The 20,087-nt window shown below is 40.6% G+C and overlaps 2 protein-coding genes across 4 annotated transcripts; both read right to left on the bottom strand.

The window, feature by feature from the left end:
- Positions 1-1,058: 1,058 nt before the first annotated feature.
- kif9 (kinesin family member 9) lies at positions 1,059-14,012 on the bottom strand. Of its 3 annotated transcripts, none has more exons than XM_048266266.1 (21): positions 13,879-14,010; positions 13,526-13,626; positions 13,214-13,379; positions 12,933-13,039; positions 12,483-12,710; positions 11,727-11,810; positions 11,542-11,634; positions 11,254-11,401; positions 10,700-10,764; positions 10,491-10,568; positions 10,296-10,364; positions 7,540-7,644; positions 7,383-7,438; positions 7,117-7,207; positions 6,905-7,038; positions 6,576-6,725; positions 6,035-6,243; positions 5,301-5,480; positions 2,365-2,480; positions 1,832-1,936; positions 1,059-1,565 (listed from the first exon to the last, which is right to left on the bottom strand). In XM_048266266.1, exons 2-21 carry the CDS (start codon positions 13,619-13,621, stop codon positions 1,473-1,475), a joined length of 2,373 nt encoding a protein of 790 aa, XP_048122223.1. In that variant the 5' UTR covers positions 13,622-13,626; positions 13,879-14,010; the 3' UTR covers positions 1,059-1,472. The 3 variants fall into 3 exon arrangements, with proteins under 3 accessions (XP_048122223.1, XP_048122225.1, XP_048122226.1); XM_048266268.1 differs by having other exon boundaries at positions 13,526-13,623; XM_048266269.1 differs by having other exon boundaries at positions 1,473-1,560; positions 13,879-14,012.
- A 406-nt stretch (positions 14,013-14,418) lies between these two features.
- Positions 14,419-19,782, bottom strand: LOC125309381 (thioredoxin domain-containing protein 6-like). Its single transcript, XM_048266270.1, has 15 exons — positions 19,639-19,782; positions 19,438-19,495; positions 19,150-19,253; positions 18,919-18,990; positions 18,707-18,826; positions 18,529-18,610; positions 18,222-18,298; positions 17,946-18,038; positions 17,631-17,773; positions 16,935-17,116; positions 16,652-16,796; positions 16,068-16,175; positions 15,302-15,453; positions 15,016-15,160; positions 14,419-14,751 (listed from the first exon to the last, which is right to left on the bottom strand). The coding sequence occupies exons 1-15, from the start codon at positions 19,669-19,671 to the stop codon at positions 14,532-14,534; spliced, it is 1,734 nt and encodes a 577-aa protein (XP_048122227.1). The 5' UTR covers positions 19,672-19,782; the 3' UTR covers positions 14,419-14,531.
- Positions 19,783-20,087: the final 305 nt, after the last annotated feature.

Raw genomic sequence — 20,087 nt, 5'->3', positions numbered from 1 at the left:
GAACGTTCATCTCATCTTCGTATGGACTAAATGGTACCATGCCTTCCTTTTCCACTTTATGGGGAGGAACTCACAAGCAGACATGTTTAGCTTTGTTTAGTGGTGTATAAAACTTATTACACATATCTGCTCTCCGGGGCTGCTCCATACAGGCTTGTGAAGGTTGCAGCTCATTTGTACTTTTTATTAAAAAAAAAAAAAAGTATCTTTTACCATATGAATGATTAATTTAAATCTGAAGCCACTGAAAAAAAATGTTTATGGTCGTGTGAATAATGTACAAAATAACATGAAAGGCTAAACTAAACACTCATCTAATGTGAGCTGGTTCACACCACAGTCAGTGGTCCAGCAGCTCCCTGCGTGTATATTGGCTTTAGTGCATTGGTTTGTTGTTTTCTGCAGAGGGAGAGAGAGATTAATCCTCCGCATAGTATAAAAGAGATAGAAACATGTATTTTATTTTTGAGCTTTCAGAAAACAGTCTTTCCTCGGGCGGACCGCCGTCAGACCTGAATCGGAGGGTTTTGTTTTTGAAGAATCATATCAAGAAAATAGCATTTGTGTTTGTAATTTAATTTGACTAATCTTAGCACCTGTTTTTATCTTCTGTTTTTATTGTTTTTTGTTTTGGATTTTTCTTTTGCTTTTCCATGTCGCTTTCACTGACTGAAATTCAGTTTGGTTGATAACACTTCTGGGAAAGGCTGATTTTAGCTCTGTCTATTGGTTTTCTTTCGCAAAACCAGCGGTCAAAATCATGGTTCTCCAAACTAACGAGATTCACTACATTACTATAATTTCATGTTCCATTACAGGACCGTTGTTTGATCATCCATCTTTTTTGTTTGTTTTGGGTTCTTTTCTTCTCTTGGGGAGGGGAGGATGTGGGGAGGGAGGGTTTTGCAAGCGGGTGGGGGTCAGAGGGTGAGGGACGGGGTTAGAGTTCATCCAAGACTGTAACTAGTGAATTTGTACAACCAAAGAAGTCTATTTTGTGGTTCAGGAATAATAAAGTTTACTTTTCATTTAACATGATGATTTGTTGCTGTGTTTTTAATTGAGTGGTTCATTGTGCACAATTTTTTGCCTAAACTTGGAAAGTACCCTAAGAAAGAATCCAGTCAGCTTATCCATAAATGGCCTTTCTTTTCATTTAGCTCTTATGCTCCGTCCCTTAAGATAGTCTTTTGTGGTAAAGTGCGTTGATGTTTTTATTCATGCGTCAAGACCATCATAGAACCAAATTATTAACATCTTATGTCCATTTGTTGACAACTAAGGATTTACATCCAGCCAGCGTCATAAGAAACAATTTGAGGTGTGTTGGGGGAATTCGTGTGTGTATCAATATGGGGATGTGTTTCCAAGATGTCGGTACTCTGGTGGTCTGTAAGGTTAGTGATATGAAGTGGAGTGAAGGGCCTTTGGAGAAGATGATGGGTTTGTGAAGTGGGGAGTTGGCACCCCCCTCAGGTTACTGAAAGAATGGGGGGCAGTTTCATCCGCCTGGCAGGTGTGCTATTTCTCCTGGGGCTCCCAGCCTGGCTCTTGTTACTGCTTCTCTGCACAGACACACACATTTTTGATTATTCAGTAATAAAGTATATCTATCCATACAGTCAGTGTTTGGCTGTTGTTTGTACCTATCGACAGAAAAGAAAAAAAAAAACTCATGTCCTATATTGTGCATGTTGTAAGTGTAAGTCATGTCCTGTTGTGTGTATGTGAGTGTGAATTTATAGAATGCGTGCATACTTCTACCCTCCTACTGGGAGCCTTGTCCTGTGTAGAAGTGTGTGCATTTTGTAATGGTGTTGTGTGCTCTCACCCTTCTTACTGTTCGGATGTGGGCGTTGTAGAAGGACACAGCACTTGGGCTCTCATCTAACAACTTGTAACGCATACGCTCAAAGCGCTCCTGCTCATCCTCCTCCTGGTGGCACATACAGTACACAAACACAGACCTTTATTACAGAAATCACTCACAATGTGAACACAAAAATGCTCAAAGCTCATGATATGACTTAAGATAACTATAGGACAATGTCATGATATTCAGCACAAGGTTGATGTATTGTTAATCAGGACTAAGGCTTTTAGACTAAATAAGCTAGAGAGGAAAATGTAGGGTGAAGGTTTTTCTGTAGTCATTCAGTACCGAGCACGTGGTTTCTTGGTGTTTTAAGCCCCCAATGTTGTCTTCAAGGCAGCACTGCCTGGAAGGCGCTAGGGTAAGGCATGGGTTAGAGTTAGGATTAGGTGCGGCAGTGGCAGCGCTGCCTGGAAGACGACGTTGGGGGCTTAAAACACCATCTAGCATCCACGTGGGCCTTTGTTTATAGTGAGTGGTACAGTACTCACCAGGGCTAAGGCTTTCTCCACGGGCACCAGACCAGGCCGGATGGTGCCTCCTGCCCGCAGCACTCCCTGCACCTCCTCTGGCAGCATGAAGGATTCGTTGTACCAGCTCTCAAACTCTGTCACGCACATAAACACATAAAACACACACGTATGCAAACTCAACTTCTCAAAACAGTCATGCATCACTATCTAACCTTGCCATCCTGATTCTTACGTGAACTGGTTTTGCCACCAGGAACATGAAGATTGTACATGTTAACACAGCTCAGGCTTTTAGTTTTCAGTCAATAGACTGCACTTCAAAGGAAGAACTTCACATTAACAAGGGAAGGATCACATTAGTTGTCCAGGCAATGGTGGCTAGCGTAATGAAATATGGCTGATGGAGAACCAGCGATGGGGCATGTCCCATAGTGAGATACCTCACTCATGCTATCAGAAAACCGGGGTTACGTGAGTAACCTTAAGTTCCCTTGGTAAAAGTGGGGAAGTGTGTTTAAAAACAAATTCACATAGGCTGTGTTGATGTTGAAGTAGGCTACATTAGGCTACACTTTCCAGGCTAACAGTGCAATACAATAGAAGTAGTCTGATTTACTATGTCAAAAAAAAAAAAAAAACAGATGGCACAGTGGATAGCACTTCAGCTGACTATGCGGAGGTTCCGGGTTCAATTCTCTGTTGGCTTGAACGCCAGGTATGGTATGATTTACCTAAGAGTTGAATTCCTGAGCTTTCTCATTCAAATCCAGAAAGTGTGGCAAAGAGATGTACAATACCTAACATTCTAGACTAATTAGGCAATGTGACACACATGTGTTAAAGGATATCCCCACAGCTGTAATTTGGCCATAGACACGACGCCAAGACAGAAGGCTGAGTACCTCAGGCAATTACAGCTGTGGGGTTATCCTTTTACCAATCCCATCACCACGAGTTTCATATTGCTTTTATAACCTACAACAGTTCCATTGGCAATTCACTTTTATGATACAAAATTGTGTGTTCTATCATTAATTTTTGTTAGTTCATCCTCCGAAACCCAAAAAGTAGCCTAGTTCTAAACATTGGTGTTAACCGTTGCAATGTGACACCACTCGAGAGACATAAGTTGCTTGAAAGTGAACTGCCGTTCCCTTTGAAACCAAGTTTGAAGACAATTGTAATTTCAATGAGCTTCCTATAGGAGTCAGTATTTATACATTATTCACTCTCTGTTGCTTGGAATGACTCAGCACTTAATGTAAAAGTGGGGAAGTGTGTTTAAAAACAAATTCACATAGGCTGTGTTGATGTTGAAGTAGGCTACATTAGGCTACACTTTCCAGGCTAACAGTGTAATACAATAGAAGTAGTCTGATTTACTATGTCAAAAAAAAAAAAACCGATGGCACAGTGGGTAGCACTTCAGCTGACTATGCGGAGGTTCCGGGTTCAATTCTCTGTTGGCTTGAACGCCAGGTATGGTATGATTTACCTAAGAGTTGAATTCCTGAGCTTTCTCATTCAAATCCAGAAAGTGTGGCAAAGAGATGTACAATACCTAACATTCTAGACTAATTAGGCAATGTGACACACATGTGTTAAAGGATATCCCCACAGCTGTAATTTGGCCATAGACACGACGCCAAGACAGAAGGCTGAGTACCTCAGGCAATTACAGCTGTGGGGTTATCCTTTTCCAATCCCATCACCACGAGTTTCATATTGCTTTTATAACCTACAACAGTTCCATTGGCAATTCACTTTTATGATACAAAATTGTGTGTTCTATCATTAATTTTTGTTAGTTCATCCTCCGAAACCCAAAAAGTAGCCTAGTTCTAAACATTGGTGTTAACCGTTGCAATGTGACACCACTCGAGAGACATAAGTTGCTTGAAAGTGAACTGCCGTTCCCTTTGAAACCAAGTTTGAAGACAATTGTAATTTCAATGAGCTTCCTATAGGAGTCAGTATTTATACATTATTCACTCTCTGTTGCTTGGAATGACTCAGCACTTAATGTAAAAGTGGGGAAGTGTGTTTAAAAACAAATTCACATAGGCTGTGTTGATGTTGAAGTAGGCTACATTAGGCTACACTTTCCAGGCTAACAGTGTAATACAATAGAAGTAGTCTGATTTACTATGTCAAAAAAAAAAAAAACAGATGGCACAGTGGGTAGCACTTCAGCTTACTATGTGGAGGTTCCGGGTTCAATTCTCTGTTGGCTTGAACGCCAGGTATGGTATGATTTACCTAAGAGTTGAATTCCTGAGCTTTCTCATTCAAATCCAGAAAGTGTGGCAAAGAGATGTACAATACCTAACATTCTAGACTAATTAGGCAATGTGACACACATGTGTTAAAGGATATCCCCACAGCTGTAATTTGGCCATAGACACGACGCCAAGACAGAAGGCTGAGTACCTCAGGCAATTACAGCTGTGGGGTTATCCTTTACCAATCCCATCACCACGAGTTTCATATTGCTTTTATAACCTACAACAGTTCCATTGGCAATTCACTTTTATGATACAAAATTGTGTGTTCTATCATTAATTTTTGTTAGTTCATCCTCCGAAACCCAAAAAGTAGCCTAGTTCTAAACATTGGTGTTAACCGTTGCAATGTGACACCACTCGAGAGACATAAGTTGCTTGAAAGTGAACTGCCGTTCCCTTTGAAACCAAGTTTGAAGACAATTGTAATTTCAATGAGCTTCCTATAGGAGTCAGTATTTATACATTATTCACTCTCTGTTGCTTGGAATGATTCAGAATAGAGGTCTGCGCGGGACAGATTTTTCAAACCTGCACCCACCCACTACCCATGTGTTATCACATCTCATCCTTATTAGCTTTTTACACACAATACTAGGCAAAACAAATGATTTCTGTTCCTGACTTATGATACAAAGACTATTGACTGTTGAGTGGCCCTGCTGGACTGACCTGTGAGCAAGCGCACCCTGCACTGGTCCACCAGGTGTTGGCAGTAGCTGACCTCAGCCCTGGTACCGCACAGGTCCTGGTAGTCTTGTCGGTACTGGGCCTTCAAGTCCCTAAGCTTCAGCACCAGAGTCACCTCCGCCTCGTCCAGCACTGGCTCACCATCAGACCCCACAAACTGCCCTTTAGGTCCAAAGTGGAGACAGTGCAGAAGGTGTTTGTATGCAGGTAATGTTCAAAGCATTTGGTTGGAATTTACTTGGAACTTTACTTTACTTGAGGCACTGATACAGGCATGGTAAGTTTCACCTGCAAATATGCAGGTGTCATGTGTTTTTAAATAGTAATACTCAAGGCTTAAACTTAACTTATAAAGCTTAAAGCTTACTTCATATAAACTTATAAATATATATTATATATGTATAGTATATAAATATGAAGCAAATACTTCATATAACATATAAAACATATATACAAATATGATGTGGTTTCATATTTATGACCAAACAGCACTATAGCGTTATGAAACAGCACCGACACAAACAGTTCAACAAATCAGTTCAATATGTTCCAGCATACACAAACCATTGACTGTATACAGTCTATGACACACACAAACAGATTTATAGAGTCTGGCTTTTCATTATAATTGGTGGGGTGAGTGAAGGTTTACGTCCTCTCACGTTACTGAGTGTGTACATGGGCCTGAGTGAGTGAGTGTTTAAGTAGTTTCATACCTTGGCTGTCCCTGTGGTCTTGTCTCTGGCGCAGGGTGACCGCGGCCTGGTCGATCTGCCGCTTGGTGGCGTTGACGCTGTCGGTGAGCTCACGCAGGTGAGCGCGTCGCTCCAGCAACACGGCCTTGTTCTCCCGCAGGATGCGGTTCAGCTCGCTCCCACACTCCGCTTTGAAGTCCTCAAACGCCTCCTCTTTAGGTGGCGGACTCCTGGGGGTACAGGCGCTCATGAAGGCAAGAGAATAAACAGGGTCCTCATTGGAGGAGGGGTGTCATTGTTCCTGTACCAACTATACGATATAGCTCAATGTAGGACACACTACCGGTATACATTATCTACTAATAATGCTACCATCTGTAAGGTTAAAAAAATGGTTGGGTGACTGTTGGTCATATTAACTATCATGTTTAAGAATCTGAAGAAAATAAGAGATTTAATTGAGAAAAGTCTAATAGGTGTTTGTGGTCAGGTAGTTCAACATATAGTTGATTCTATTTGAAATGACCATAACTACTGTAGCACACAGGTCAAAAACACATACTCATTAATGCTTTGGTCTCTGCAGGAGAGTGATGGAGAGGCTGGAACCTGATGGTCCTGAGAGGTCTGGTCTGAGGGCTGGTCTGTGTTTCTCTGGGCGGAGCCCCTCCTGATGACCTGGCCACTGTTTGTCTGCTTTCCGGGGCCACCTCTGTAGGACCACATCTCATTAGCAGTGGATCCTCCACACAAAGTAAACTAATGCCAACCCAATATCATAACCGCACTACCACCAAACTAACAACTCGGAATCAGCTACTAATTCAGCTGGGAAGGGTCTGTACTCCTGGGGTAGGGCTGGGGTGGGGTGGTGGAGGAGGCTCTACTCACTGATTCTCTTTGCCTTTTTTGGTTCTGTTCTTGCTGGTGTTATGCGCATCAGTGTGTCTCTGAGACGATGTGGCAACTCCAACGCCGAAGCCACAACCTTCGACCTCTCCCATCGTTCCCATGGCTCCCCTCGCCTAACAGGTAAAGTCCATGATGAAAATCTAGGCAATACTGAGCTTTATAGCTTAATGAACTGATCGCTCTGGACTTGCCTTGTCGGCAGCAGCACCTGGGGTGCTCTGAGGTTTCTCCACCAGGCTGTAGTTCTGGCTCAACTCGTCCCTCACCTTCTGTTCCTGCTGCCTGTTTGAAAACACAGAGCTGTTGGAGTGCAGCTCAGTCCAAATGAACCAAGCAGCAGTTTAAGAAGAAAGGTCTCAGCATCCCAACACAGAATGACGCTATACAACTCAGCATGCAAGGAGACTAGCACTGTATAGTCTATTTGCCACAATGACAACAGAAAGTATATACTCACTGAACAGCCAATTTGAATTGTTTAAACGCTTCTTTAACCTGTCTGATGTTCACAATCTATTAAATGAGAGAGAGAAAAATGATATATAAACAACATATCTATTATTTAAGTTATAGCCTCTGGATTGATGTTCAGCAAGATTTAGTTTGGTTCTTACGCTGATCTCCTCCAGACTGCCGTCCAGAAACCTCTGCACCTGATCCTGAATCTCTGCCACCTGGCTGTCTGAGAGCGGCTCATAGGAACTTGCTACCCGGTTTGGCTAAGACAAAATAATAATAATAATAATAATAACTGTGAATCAGACATGTGGACTCGAGTCACATGACTTGGACTCGAGTCAGACTCGAGTCATGATTTTAATGACTTTAGACTCGACTTGATAAAATTCAGCATGACCTACAGTAAGCCGTTCCTGAGTTTTGAAATTGCAGCACATTTCTACATGGTATCCAACTTTGAGCTGAAATTCTTATGTTATAGCCCAAAATAATTAACTTGGTTTCCATATCAAAGAATCAAAAGTTGATCATGGCATCCACAAGCACCAACTGTGCTTTTGAATAGATAGCTATGTCTACCATCATGTTTCAGGTGACATGAATGTAACAATCATGAGACACAAAGTATTTTGGCTGACATAACATGCAAGTATGATCACATCATACTTTCACAGATATAGGAAGCCACTGTCTTGAAAACGATATCCTAGCATAATAGCCCTTACAATGACCACAGAGCTAATAGTAAAATTGCACTGAATATAGCCTATCCTCAAAGGACTAATGTATGACTTATCTGGTTAAAAAGGTTCATAGCTTAGTCTAGGGTGCAATTGCTTAGGTTTGAATATTGTTTGATGATTGTTTGATTGTTGAATGATGAATGATTACATAAGTTAACAGTAGTTTGTAGTAGCTAGTTAAGCACTACCCTTTCAACAAAACACTGATCAAATGATCAAATGCTACAGGAGAGGAAGGGTGGAGAGAGAAGGCAGTGCATCATTTCTCAATCTGTATATCTGCTCTTAAAATTTGATGGTATTCTGCAACATTCACATCCAGACAGTGATGACTCAAGAGAGTATAGTAGTACTCTCTAGTAGAGTACAAGTCTAGTCAGTGTTCTCTTTTAGTCAGGTTTCACTTCTCTTAACTGCAAACATCTCACATTTGCACTCCCTTTCTCTGTCAGTTATGTAACCATTTAGCATACCATTTCCCACTTTGTAACAAGTAGGAGGGGGGGTAGTATATATTATTACTACACATCATACATCTAACCTATACTGTCTTGGCCCAATGAGCATAATAGTAAAATTGCACTGACAATAGCCTAGGCCTCAAAGGGTAGCTACCAATTAACTGAATCCCTTTAAAGGTTTTTTTTTTGGTGCGCTCCATGCATTATAACCCTAGTGACGTCCCTGTTGAGAGCCAGGGCACTTTGATATAGACTGCACTCACTGTGATTTGGAAAATGGACAAGAATATGAAGAGTTGTCTTTGCCTTTGTGTAATGGAACTGGTGAGTCTTGAAGTCTTCAATAATTAGTTTACATGAAGCACATGATATGCCTCATTCCACTCAGCTAGTGTCTACTGGCTATCAGGCTCATATTTCACTTTTAATTGCAAACAGAAAATGTCTAGCAAGCATCATGTCATTACATGCTTCTATTTCCAAAGGAATGAAAGCTGTTTGTGCCAACTTAATATCATGCTTATCATTGTTAATATTGTGCTATACATGTGGCACAAACAATGTTAGAGTTTGTGACTAGCCACAGAATGGAGCTGGTAAAAAAAGATGAGAACGTGTGGACAGTAGCACACATTACAATTACAATACAATTACAAAGTGACAGTGCACCATTTACAAATGAGTTAAACGTCATCAAATGTGTAGTATTTCTTAAGATATTAATAATTTAAAACAAAATTACTGTGTCATTATTGTCATTTAAATAATATAAAAGTGTTGACCTTGGCTTCCCTTATGAGTCACCACTGGCAGACAGCCTAATAAATTGTTTGCAGGCAAATCTGTGGCCTAGCGCAGTGAAATGCCATCAGTCAAATTATTACTCATCCCTTGCAGTGGACGCCGCAATTTGAGAAAACTATATATATTTTTGCAGCTGTGCTGAGTGTCATGTAGCTATCCGTTTTGTACAGGTATGCACGCGTATATTGCACAGGTATGCGCATGCATATATCGTAAAAGATTTCAAGACAGAAACATTGAGCATATTGTAATCTGTATTTATAAAATCTGTATTTATAAAAAATACTGTAGATTAGATTGATGTGTTCAAATTATGATCGATAGTCTAATAATGGCATTATTGAGTGAAGAGTACCAGATGACTTGTTCAGGACTTGAAAAAGATTAGGACTTGGACTTGGACTCAACTTGGCTTTCATGTGACTTGGACTTGGACTTGACTTGCCCTTCTCTGTCTTTACTCTGACTTGACTTGACTTAGACTTGACTGCTAAGACTTGGGACTTACTTGTGTCTTGCCAAACAGTGACTTGGTCCCACCTCTGCTGTGAATTACAATTGACTATACTGTAGTCCTGTAGTTACAAAATCAGAACTTTAACTTAACTATTTTTTTAGGTAACACTAGCACTTACATTGTTTATTATTATTATTTACATTTATTTATAAATCTTTTTTATTTATAGACTATGAATGGTGCACTGACTGGAGAGCACTTTAAATTTCGTTGTACAGTACCTGTGACAATGACAATAAAGATCTATTCTATTCTAAAAGCCAGAAAGAGTCTTCACTGTGCGTTAGGTGGCACTGCTAAACAGCTTAATGATTATTACATTAACTGTACCTGAGTACAGTAAAAACATTATCTGCCATTTCTCTATAAAAACACTGTACACACACCATATTGCTCTGAATGGCCAGGTCCTCCTTCAGCAGCTGGATTTCCTTCTGCAGTTTCTTCACCTGCACCTGAACAGCGACACATAGCATTTCACCTCTGAACCACTGACTGATGTAGTCATGATAGATTGCTTCCGTAGTACAAATTCATTCTTGTGCTTGTCCATTTTAAAGCATTTAACACTTAAAACTCACCACTGGGTCTATGTGTTCATTAACTGCTGGTTCAGTCTTGATACACTTCATCCTACTGGCAAACCTCAGTGTGGAGAGCTGCATGGGTCAAGGTGATCAGGTGGTCATTCATATTTCACCCACAAATAGTATCAGACATTTGCCTGCATAAACACAAGTGCCTTTATCCTTCATGGTTGCAACATTAATATGTTGAGAGCCATACTCACTGTTTCCTCAATCTGCGCTGCTTCACCATAGATGTTGGCCACCAGGACTGTGTTACAGTTGCCACCTGCACAAAACACCCGAGAGCCAGTTTTAGGAAGCCTGGACTCAATGACTCTATGAGTGGCAAGGCGAAAGCATGTGTGAGAGAGAAAGAGACCGTGAGCAATGTAAGGGGATCTAAACAACAGAGTGAGACTGATATCATGTACAGATGACATGGGGAAATGGGGTTTCCCAATGCTGCCTTATGCGCGCAATTTTATTCACACTGCTAGGCAGCCTGGATTCCATGGACTTTGTTTTCACCTCAACGAAGGAACCAATCACAGAACAGAGGAGGGACAGCAAGACGATGACGACACACTGAACCGGTTATGAGCTACGTACAGACGCATTTGATAGACATTCGTAGCGCCCAATAAACGGCTCTGGGCATTCTTAAACCATGTTTCAAATATGAGAAAATGTACATGTAGTTCCCAGACCCCATCTCAGTGAGATGAGGTTTGGAGTTAGCCAGGCTATGGGGACACATCTCAAGCATGAAGCTTACCCAGGGAGTCTCTGAGGGCGTGGGTGAGTTTGCTCTGTCTGAAGGGTACATGCTCCCTACGCCGATCAGCTAAAGCCAAGATGGCCTGTTCCAGGAAGGACAGGGACCTGTTGATGCACATGGCCTCCTTTTGGACCTGACCCTCAGACTAGACACAGAGAGAGAGATCGAGAAAAGAGATCAGGTAAAAACCAGTTTGCTTTGAAGAAAAAAAAACCCTCTTCACTTCAATTCATATTACAGTAAAGTTTGAAGTGATGCATTGTTGTTTCCCACGTCTAGACTCACCCCAGTTTTTCCCAACCTTTCGGACCCTGCCAAGTCCACCAGGTGCAATTTGGAGGTGATGTACCTGGCATCTGATAAAGTGCGGGAACGAGACTGCAAAATGCACATTTAAGAATAAGTACACTGCAGTAAGCCTACTCAATGTTGTCAACACAGTCTTTGGTAGGCTGTTGTTTATTGCCTACCTCAATGTAAATAGTGAAAATACAGTGAGACCTGGATGAGTTCTTGTTCATGGCATGTGACCCAATGATGCGGTTCATCTCTCCCTGATAGAGATGCACACACAAAATAAAATCAAGACTTCCCATGGCAGACTTTTTTTTTCAACACATTGAAGATTTAACATAACACTTTCACTCACTTCTTACTCCTGTTCATTTTGGAAAGATAAACTGGGAGAATGTGCTTACTCATACTGTATCACAATTCACCAGTTAATTTGCTTTAAAGGTTGCATCAGCGATTGCAGGCCCAAAAAAGGCCCAAACATAAATGATCACATTCATCTAGCTAGCTGCCCGCAACATAAGCAGGCCGTCAAAAAAACGTGTCTCTGTAGGCAGCCTAGGCTCTGAGATCTGCACACAAAAACAATTGCTACCAACAAGTGTTGCCAACCACTCAAAGGTAAAATAAAGTGTTCCAACCAATAATCGATGAGATGCGCGTTCAGGAGAGTTTCAATTGCATGGGAGGGAGGGGGAGGGAGCAGCGAGATAGCTCTCTGTTTTGTTTGAACATCAACAGAAGTGACGTTCCCCTGCCATCGCTGATACAACCTTTAAGAGACTCTTAATTTTATTCTGTGTACTGTGTACTGTGTATGATTTTCACCACATCTGGAACATCTGGAACAGTATTAATGACTAACTCTGAATGGAAGGTTGGCAAAGTATCTGGAGTTCAGTGAGGTGGTCAGCTCTGGTCAGTCATATTACCTCAAACAGCAGGTTCAGCGCCTCTTCCTCATTATGGACCGAATGGAGGGAGAGCCCTTTGACCGACACACCCCCTCCTGCCTCCTCCACCACTGCCAAGCCACCCAGCCCTGCCCTAGTCCCACGCACTGAAGACAACAAGTCCACAAGCATCTCATTGTAGATCTCCAGGTATGACAAATGGATGGTGAAAGAGTAGTTCTGACGATTCTCCACCTCACTGAACACCTGTGATAGATAAAGAAAATTAGGGGGAATAATGTGTAGCTGCTAGTGTTTCAATAAAGTATAAGACAGATATAGATAGATAGATAGATAGATAGATAGATAGATAGATAGATAGATAGATAGATAAATAGATGGATAGATGTGCCTCATGAGACAACAGTGAGGCAAGGTATCTGTGCATATACTAATGGCCTCCATTGGATGTTATTGGGAACTTAGTACCTGTTGTATGGCTCTGGGGATGAGGCCTCTTTGTTTGTAGCTCTCAGTGGCTCCTGTCATTGTGAAGGTCTTCCCTGCCCCAGTTTGCCCAAAACACATGACTGTTCCTGCAGAGCAAAGGTTCAAATGTAGCAGTAAAAATGAATAATTTAGGCAATTTTTCCTGTCTATAAATCTATCCCCACCGTGGCCTGTTATAGAGTATCAGAAAGGGTTCTTTGCCTAATCTGTGTGAAAAGCCTACCCTGTCTTGAAACAGCACCCATTAAAATAATACTTACCATTGTAACCCTCCAGCGCTCCAAGGACAACCTTATGAGCCACAGTGTTGTAAACATCTTCTTGGGAAACATCATGCAAGACTCCATTCATTGGGAAGGACCAAGAACTCAGCTGATTGTTCACCACCCCTCTCTTAGAATCTCTTCTTTGACTGATATTTATTGTCTGAGTGAGAAATCAGGGTAGTTTTAAGGATATGCAGGGGGTTATGTGTGTCAGATGTGGTTTTATATAAAAGAAACATCAAGCAAAAGCAGAGGGACAATATTTAATCCTTCAGTGTCTGATTCATGGACATTTGCCTGACATACCTGTCCATCTGGTAAGTATTGAATGAGCTCTTGAGCGAAACTTGCAGTCGGACGGATACGCACAAACACCCTGACTTCACTGCCATTGTCACCCATGGCTGCTGGGGAAATGTTTAATGTAGGTTAGCCTAAACATTTTCAATACGACAGCCCGACTTCTTTCAAATACTTTCACGTCAGTCTGATTGAAATACTCGGTCAAAGCTACAAAAAACTATTACGTTAGCTAGCGTTACTGTAACGTCAACGTTACCTTGTACTCCCAATTTTGTTTTTGAACAAAATATAACGCTATACGAAATGATCAAGAGTATTTCAAAACATGAAGTCATAGTGTTACAAGAGTAACTCACCTTTTTGTAATTAAAGAAACATCAGTGGGTGGTGAGAGGTGGGTTTTATCGACCACCGAAAATGTTGATTATGGCATAATTTCAGAATGTCCTCAAGCTCTACTGCTTTGTTGACATCGTAGTCATGGAGATTGTAGAGCATTCCAATAGATGGCGCTGCGCACTTTAAAAAAATGTCATAGTAAGGCCTTACCATTATAGTATAGGGCCTAAGCTTGAGCCTGTGCATGATCCAATCACCATACTAAAACTTCCCAGCATGTGTAGAGAGTATAGTTTTCTTTACATAACAAAGTTTAATAGGCATGTAATTATTTCCTTCTGTTTAGATTAGTAATAATCCAACTATTGTTACCATGCCTTAGACATGACTAATGTAGGCCTACTCTTGACATATTTAGCAGTGACACTGCATCTTGCTTTTGTCTTGTAAATATGAATCAGGTATTCATTAACATCGATTGTTTTAAGATTATGCAGTCACATCTTCTGTACATTTATATAAATGCATTGACATCAATGACATCAATACTCTCGTTATGCAATAAGTCAACTACCACATCATTTTATTGTCTGAGAAAGGAAACTGTAAATGAAGACTTAGAAACTCTCAGAAAGAGGCTTTTTCTGCCATTCAACTTTGGCCCCAGCGGCTACAAGCAGACATCTCCGAAGATGAAGCGAATGTTGTCCATGGCATGCTCAGAATCCGAGGAGCCGTGGACAGCGTTCTCCATGACGCTTTTGGCGAAGCGCGCTCTCAGGGAGTTGGGGCTCACCTCCTTGGCCTTCTCTGGATCCACCGGACCCATCATCTCTCTCCACTCAGAGATAGCGTTCTCCTTACTGAGGATCATTAGCACAGAGGGACCTCTGCACAGCACACAAGAGCAGATGGCATGAACTACAGCTGACACATAGCCTCCACATAGATGTGCCATAATGTGTACTATGCAGAAGGAACAAACTGGCTGTAGTGTAGAGATATAGTATATAGTACTATTATGATGAATGCTGTACATCGACTTTCATCTCTGAATTATTACAGAAATCATACTTTTTGCCTTTTTGCCTAGATGTGAGAAATAAAAACATATTCTGATATGACCTAACAATAAACATAATCATCACACTCACTGTGACATGAAATCCACCAGAGGGTTGAAAAAGCTTTTGTCATGATGGTGTTTGTAGAAGTTTTCAGCCATCTCTTTGGTGAGCTGTGCCTCCTTCACCTGAGAAATGCTGAACCCTGCTGACTCAATGCGACTAATAATATCATCTGTGAAATCAAAACAAATCAACAATCATAATAAATGACATGATCATTCTCTAAGTCAACAGTGAGATGTACTGAAACAGATTAGTGCAACCCTATGTCTCTCCACCTGACTCTATAACCCAAAGAAGATGGTGCGTTTACTTTTGTGTTGCTGTGCGGCATCTGGTTTGATGACGGCAAGCGTGTGCTCCACAGGGAAGAAGCGCTGCAGCTCTTTCTGAGCCTCCTCCATTGTGGAGCTGCCATGGAGCTGGTTGACCGGCACGTCATCAATGGCAAACTGGGCACGCAAACTTCACAAAACAGGGGATAAAGAGACTGTACAACTGTACATACAACTGAAAAGTCTAGAGTTATAGTTTCACTAAGATTTCTTCTCAAGTCTGTTGAACCTTTTTAACTGCCCATCAAACGTGGTATACTGTTATAGTTAGGTGGGCTTATAGAAAATTTGCATATTACTTTATAACATTAAGGGCCTAATTTAAATGCTGGACAAAGTTGAGCGATAAAGCAATGAGCAAAGTTCTTGTACATGAACTAAAGCTATTATGCGGTGCATGAGAACTACGAGCTGACCCTCTAATATTTGTGCTTAGGATCTTAATCATGGTATTATATTCACAAATAGATTTTGCATAGTTATTAGTTATTAAATTAGCTCCAGCTAGACGTTAGACTCTGCACTTTGGCAGACATTCAAATTAGAGCCATAAGAGGTCTTTGTACAGTACGGTTCTGTTTATTTATAATAAAAATATTGTATGATAGATAGATAGATAGATAGATAGATAGATAGATAGATCTGATAAGTGAGATCTATAATATCTCAAATTGAAAAATGCAGGTAACAACACAGCAACAGAATAAACTACCGGTAAATAATTGCTCTTAATTGCTTTCCTACCTGTCAGGGCACTTCTCTTTAGCCTCCTCCAGGATTTTGGGACCTAGTAAATTCCTCCAGTGCTGGACGGCATCTTCACGAGTCAGAGCCAGAGCAAGCACTGGGCCACTGCAAGACAGACGACACAGAAACTCTCAGCCAAAAACTCTTCCAAAAACACTTCTCATTTGATGTAGAGATACAGACATGCAAAACAACTCACATACGTAAATGAGGTTTAGTGTAATAATATAAAATGTATGTAATTGTGTCCAGACAAAGGTGCAAAAGAGAGACAAAGTATATGCATTGCAACACAACAACTAAATCAAGGATAATAGGGCAAGGGCAAATAATATGTTTAGATGGTCATGAAAAAGATGGTTTGCTACTTCTTGAAGCTCTTGAAGAGTTAATTTTTGAAGTTCTTGAAGAGTACCGGTAACTGTTCTTATGAGCAAGGCTAGACTTGAAAGCAGGTGAGATACACTGCTGTTTAAAGTTGTTCTTTAAACGTTTTAGACACTAATAGAGATTCAGCAGATATAAAAAAGTTGATCTTATATACACCAAATACGCATGGCCAGTATGTCTGGTTGGCCTACCTGGTCATGTGTTTTATGAAGCTCTGGAAATAATCTTTGCCCTCATGTTCTTTATAGAACTCCCTGGCCTGCTCCTCAGACAGAGTTATCTCTTTCTGAATGGCCACCTGGAAGCCTGCATCATGGACTGCCTGCAAGATCTCATCTGTACCAAACAATATAGACAAACAAGATTCTCTGTTTCTTTCAGTAGGAATGCAAACCACTGGCAGAGTAGGCCACTGTAATCAACAAAATTGAAAAATGTTGTTAATCTGGTGATTAAATGTGATTTCATGGTCACTTTTTTTCTCCTTCACAAGACTAGGTCGAAGCAGAGCAAAAGTTCTCTGAATCCTGGAGTCGTTCTTTCTCATTGTTCCTGTAGCAAAATCAAAAGACGGAAAGAAGAAACCCAGCTGTCTGCTTGCAAGTTCGCTGCTGTCTCCACACACCTCCAGAATCACCTCCTGGCCATCTTTTGACCTGGACACAAGATCACACAGATGCAGATCTATTGTGTTAGTCGAGGTGATTCAATTTAAAGACCACCTCCGGTGATCAATGACGTTTTTGACCTCGCTGTTAACATGTCTATATAATGACTGTTAAAAGATAAATCGTGAACGAAATAAGCAGTCATAGCTGAGGAGTTCTGCTTCAGATCTAAGCTTCAACCAATCACAACCTAGGTGGGACAATTCAGGCCTCAGTACATTAGTGTCTCATAAGGGTACAGAACCATTTCTGAGTACCTGGTGTACTAAAGATGCAAACTAGGAAAGTAACATGTCAACAGTGTGAGTAAGGAGTGCAAGGCCAGATAGATCCCAATTCCTGACATGTCGGAGGAGGGTGTAAAGTTTAGGCCTCCGCACGAAGCCGGAAATGACAAGTAATCAATAAAAAAACAATGGATTTTATTAGTGTCTTTAAAAGCTTTTAAAAGGTATGCCACTAACACTAAACTGATGTATAGATGAACAGTGTTGTGTCCCACCTGTTTTTTGGTCTTATTAGGTCAACTTGAGAAGGATCAATCATTTCTGTGAGGGCAGGTGGGCCTCCATCATCCATATGTTCTCCCTTCTTCAGTATGAGAGCATGAACAGGCCCACTTGACATGAGCATCACAAAATCAGGCTGAGAAAAAAAAGATATTCAATTCAAACAAAATAGCAGGCCAATGCAACATACTTTATGATTGGTATCTAGAATATTAACTCATTACTAGTCATTTACCCTTTGATAATGAAATGTCTGTTTGATGTCTGGTATTGTAACTTACTCCGAGTGGGGAGCAAAACATTCCTACCTCATCAGCCCTGTCTTTATAAAAATCACGTATCTCCTTTTCATTTAGAATTCTCTCTTCGTCTGCAACCACACAGTATCCTGCATCCACAGCCTGAAGGTCAAAGATCACATGTCAACATGTCAATCACATGTCAACTTTGCTTATATGTTTGGTTTGCTTAGTAGGATGTACTACTACAGCATTAAACAACCTAAACAATTGAAAGTGACAGATTATAATGTAGAGTATTCTTTAGTGTTTTAGCCTAGAATAATAACAGCATAAAAATCAGACTTTTTTTTTGATGGTCTCCACTTGTCCCTCTGCCACAGCATCTGGTTTTATGATGACAACATGGTAAGAATCCACATCTGAGGGGGATAATTATCAAGGACATAAAAAATGGTTACATGCAGACATACATCATACATCGGTATTTATCATGGTACAATTTGACCTCAAATATTTACCACTGATGCACTGTTCTGACCTTTAATGTTTAAAACACGCTAAAACCTTGGTAGCCAACACGCTTCTATTCTTGTGATGCCTTACAGTGGTGTTATGCAACGGTATCTCATCCCATAAAGGTTTCACCCACCATCAGTGTCTTTTGATTCCTCCAGAATGGTCTTCTTGGGTGGCCTTGAATCTTGATAGTCTTTAAGGAAAATTTCTTTCACCTAAGTGTGTGAGTTTTAAAAAATGTAAAGACTATAAACAATATTAATAGGTCACCTCTGATGGAGAAAGATGGTGAATCTGTATACTGTACTTACATCCATTTTGTATTTGGAGCCCAATTCCTGTTTTTTCTTCTGCTTTTCAATATATCCCATAATTGTCCTTTGCAAAAGAGGTCCATTAACCCCCTTAACTACTGAAACTAGTTTACCTTCCTGAAACAAAGAAGTAGTTATACCAGTAGTACCAGTAGTAAAGAAAATATTTAAGTAGAATATTAGTATGTAGTGTATAGTTCTCTACTTACCAAATACAATAGAAACACAGGTTGACACTTTCCCTTGAAGATTGTAAGATCACTTATGGAGCTGGCTTCAACCTGAAAGCATAAAAACATATGTGGCCAATTGTGTTTCACACATGCACACGCACCAGTGTAGGTAGGCCCAAAAATGGACCGGACATCAGTTTACACTACAGATGTGTGGTCCATATTGGCTATCATTGGCAATAATGCTGTCAAGGTCTGAAAACTCACCACTCCAAATCGAACTAAGTCATCTCCATTTTCTGTCCGTAGTTTTCGGAAAAGGCTTTCTACTGCCTTGCAAGGACCACACCACTCCTGATAAACGTCCACAACTGACAACGTTGATTGAGGTGAGGAGATGGGGTGAGGTGGGTTTACATAATTTTAATGTTACCAGCAACCAGACCATTGTGCAGAGCAAACTAGCTTAGCAATGTTAGAGCACGTTAGCTAATATTAAAAGTCAAGAACCTGGAATTAACTGTTGGTAAAAACATCTAACGTTATTATACCTACCAAAAAGTGTCGGGTTTGATAAGGCTTCCAACCACTGTTCTTCATCCGCTATTTCAACCTAGCAACAATAAATGCACTGTGACTAGTGCTATCAGCTTTAGCTTCTAACTTCAGCCATCTAGAAGCTAAACTCATTGCTGACAGATTAATTGAGCACTTTGTGTATAATGGCAAAATGGTTATGTAATAGAAATGACTCACGTGGATTGGAACGTCTTTCTTTCTTGCTGACATTATAAAATGAAACCAGGAAACAAATGATGTTAATACTTTATGGCTGCTGCTAGCTAACAGTAACGTTAACTGTTCTTCCTATGTCAAAGGGCTGAGCGCTCTAGATTGCAACCGACAAGTAGTTCTGAGTTCTGATGGATATCTCTGGATTCCACTGCAACAAAATATTCATCTTTTCACTTAACACCAGTTATGTAGGCAGTTATGAAGGATGACGTGAGGTTTTGTTGAAGTGAGCTAACCATAAATATTAACATAAAACCATTGTTCACATTTAATATGCATTGCAAGTGTATTTTTTCATGTCACAAGCTACTTTCAAGGCAAAACACAGTTTTACACGGATAGTCTAATGATATTTCCATTCATATTTGTGTCTCTCTTTCACTGTGAGCTTTTTCTTTTCAGCTTTCATG

This window comes from Alosa alosa, chromosome 16 (genome assembly GCF_017589495.1).
Source record: "Alosa alosa isolate M-15738 ecotype Scorff River chromosome 16, AALO_Geno_1.1, whole genome shotgun sequence".
NCBI lineage: Eukaryota > Metazoa > Chordata > Actinopteri > Clupeiformes > Clupeidae > Alosa > Alosa alosa.
The sequence above is the reverse complement of the archived record's forward strand: the minus strand, read 5'-3'. Positions and strand labels throughout refer to the sequence as shown.

Bases quoted from the DNA above. Each gene is read 5' to 3' on its own strand.
- kif9 (XM_048266266.1), bottom strand. From the start codon at position 13,621: ATGGGTGACAATGGCAGTGAAGTCAGGGTGTTTGTGCGTATCCGTCCG. The intron at 11,402-11,541 runs GTGAGTCTAGAC...CTCTGTGTCTAG, and splicing joins AAAGGTTGGGAAAAACTGGG to TCTGAGGGTCAGGTCCAAAA. The intron at 10,365-10,490 runs GTGAGTTTTAAG...GTCGCTGTTCAG, and splicing joins ATGAACACATAGACCCAGTG to GTGCAGGTGAAGAAACTGCA.
- LOC125309381 (XM_048266270.1), bottom strand. From the start codon at position 19,671: ATGTCAGCAAGAAAGAAAGACGTTCCAATCCAC. The intron at 18,039-18,221 runs GTCTGATTTTTA...TTTGACCTTCAG, and splicing joins TGGAGACCATCAAAAAAAAA to GCTGTGGATGCAGGATACTG. The intron at 16,176-16,651 runs GTAGGCCAACCA...TCTGTCTTGCAG, and splicing joins TTCATAAAACACATGACCAG to TGGCCCAGTGCTTGCTCTGG.